General features: G+C 41.8%; 1 protein-coding gene across 1 annotated transcript in view; it reads left to right on the forward strand.

Moving 5' to 3' along the window:
- Window positions 1–2,373, forward strand: part of LOC122260818 (uncharacterized) — a 28,607-nt gene extending 26,234 nt beyond the window's left edge. Inside the window, exon 7 of the mRNA XM_043028232.2 lies at window positions 1–2,373. This exon is cut by the window's left edge and continues 899 nt beyond it. Within this exon, the coding sequence (XP_042884166.1) occupies window positions 1–1,073 (1,073 nt within the window). The 3' untranslated portion in view covers window positions 1,074–2,373.
- The last annotated feature ends 127 nt before the right edge of the window (window positions 2,374–2,500 follow it).

Below are 2,500 nucleotides of genomic sequence, written 5' to 3' on the forward strand. Positions count from 1 at the left end.
ATGTGAACTCTAGGGAAGGTAAATCCCGGGAAGTGAATTCTAGGGATACTGCACCCAGCTCAAACTGTTATGTTGATCTCAGTCGGGTGAAGTTAACTGACAGCATGCAGGCTGAGATTTTGTCCGATACCTCCAAGTCGAATCGGAGTGTGGCAAATGCTAACTCACAATGTATGTCTGTAAGTGGGAGACCCCCTCTGCGCAGACTACGCAGACCTCCTGGTGAAAAATGTGATAATTCTAGTTTAGGTTACATTAGTTTAGGTAATAACTGTTCTAGTAACATTCTTAACAACAACACTGACAAAACGTCAGAACAATCACTGCCAACTTCTCAGTTACCTCAGCAGTCTAGTAGTGTTCAAAGCAAGGTAGAAACCTTAGAGCCTCTTAGCAAAAAGGCCAGGCATTCAAAGTGCAAACAGACAGCTTTAAAAGACATGGGTAGCACAGCCGTTTGTCAGTCTGGTGGTTCAGGAGCATCAGAAACTACTAACCTCTCTCCAGCTAAAGATGTTTATGAGTTTGAGGAAGAAGATGATTCAACTTCTCCTGGATCACTTAGAGTTGGAAAATTGGGTGTAGGTTGCGGTCGGTGGGGTAGGAGCATAACCAGTGAATGTAGGTCGTCTCCACAATGTGAGTCGCCACCTCATCCTCTGATTGGATATACCCCATCATCTCCACCTGCTGCCATGGTTACTCCAGAGAAAAGTGGGAGATGTGGGGTCAAGCTAAGATTGCGAATGAAGCGGTCTCCCGTCTTAGATGAAGTGATCGAGGTCGGGTCGCATCTCTCTGACTCGGGAGTAGCATATGAACCGGAGTACGAGGTGTTGACGGTTGAGGGCATCACAAATCAGGACTATCAGACCGACCACCACCATCACCACCACAGACGCCACCGGAAGAAACACCGGGAACACCGGCACCGATCTGACTCTTCTGAGGGAGAAAGTACAGACGTAGATGGAACAGCATCTCCTAGGCCAACAATGAAGCGACTTCGATTAATATTAGGTAATGAGACACACACAATCACCATCCCGGACACTCGCTTCGACCACAAATAGCATGTAGACCACCCGCGATCCACTCTCCCTCAACCAACCCATCCCGAACCCCAGAAAACCACACTTGACGATGAACACTACGTAATTCCAACTGTATTCCCACAAGTAAATCCACCCACAAGTGTAGCTCATCAAGTGCCCCACCGACCGAATGATGCTGCCCTTCCTGCACCATGTATCAACCAAGTCACAGCTGACTTGACCTTACATTGTAACAAGAGCTTATCTGGTGATCCAGGTCAATTCTCAGAAGTTCGCCAGAGAAAAAGCGAGCTCACTGTCCAGGGATGGTCAAGCTGTTGCATTGTATAGTATGTCTTGCTTGACAGATGTTGAGGTTACATTTACCAAGTATCGTGTAAGTTATTTGTATGTTGTTTTGTAAATTATTATGTTGTACTTGTCTTTACACGGGTCGCGGGTGCAGATTTGTTCTTATTTTCCTTTTTTCTTTTTCTCTTTTTTTTCTTTTTTCTTTTTTTTTTTTCTTTTTTTTTAGAAAGCCTTTATTAATTTTTTAATAGAGAATGAACAAAAGTAAGAAATTTCTATGTTCTTCATAGTATTAATGTAATAACTTTATTTTTCATCCTATATTATATTTCTCAAAGATTTCTGTGATTGTGTTAATTTTTTCCACTTTAGAATTCATTAGTATGAGAATGAGAATGATGACCTAGGCAGAACCATCTGTGTTTGCAGTAAATCTAAAAGCACTTCCGGGAGGAATATCTCGGGTTTTGTAAAGGTTTGACCAAAGTGTAAAGCAATCACTCTGAAGGATCAGCGCACAATAAATGTCCCAAGCCAGTTGACTAGTTGTGGATAGCATGCTTTGGCAGAAAAAAGTTTATGATTTTCTAGAAAAAGTCTAAATGGATGGATTGATTTATTGTTGATGATAATTTTAGAGAGTAGAAAGAGCTATGCTGCAAAGTCAAAACAGCTGAGTGGTTGTAATACAGTGTACTCTGCTTTTGTGACCCAGGATCTTGTATATGACAATGTAGAGGATAAGACCGGTAAGGAAGCTGTATATTATCAGAGTGATGTACAAATGTCCCAGGTTACAGATGGAAAGCTTTAGGGTACAAACAGGGTCAAAATATTCGTGGCTGGACTGCTGCAGGCCAAACCTCTGTGACAGGCCTCTTTTATTTACACTTGATCGGCACCATTCCACTCCTGTCTCTCATGTCATGACTTTTGAAAGATGACTGTCAATACTGTGTATTGATGTTTGAGTACCAATGATTGGTAGCTCTTAAACGGTGGTGTTAATAAAAGTTGTAGAAGTGAAGACGTTTTATGTTACCTCTTACAGGTCATGGGGTAGTAAGGATTCTGAACCTGATGAATCACTTTTTTCTGAATTTTCAAACATACTAAGAGGTTTTGGGAGATATCACTGAGAGATTTTGAAGAGT

This window comes from Penaeus japonicus, unplaced genomic scaffold, assembly GCF_977035675.1.
Source record: "Penaeus japonicus unplaced genomic scaffold, GWHDUDI00000001_assembly GWHDUDI00000029, whole genome shotgun sequence".
NCBI lineage: Eukaryota > Metazoa > Arthropoda > Malacostraca > Decapoda > Penaeidae > Penaeus > Penaeus japonicus.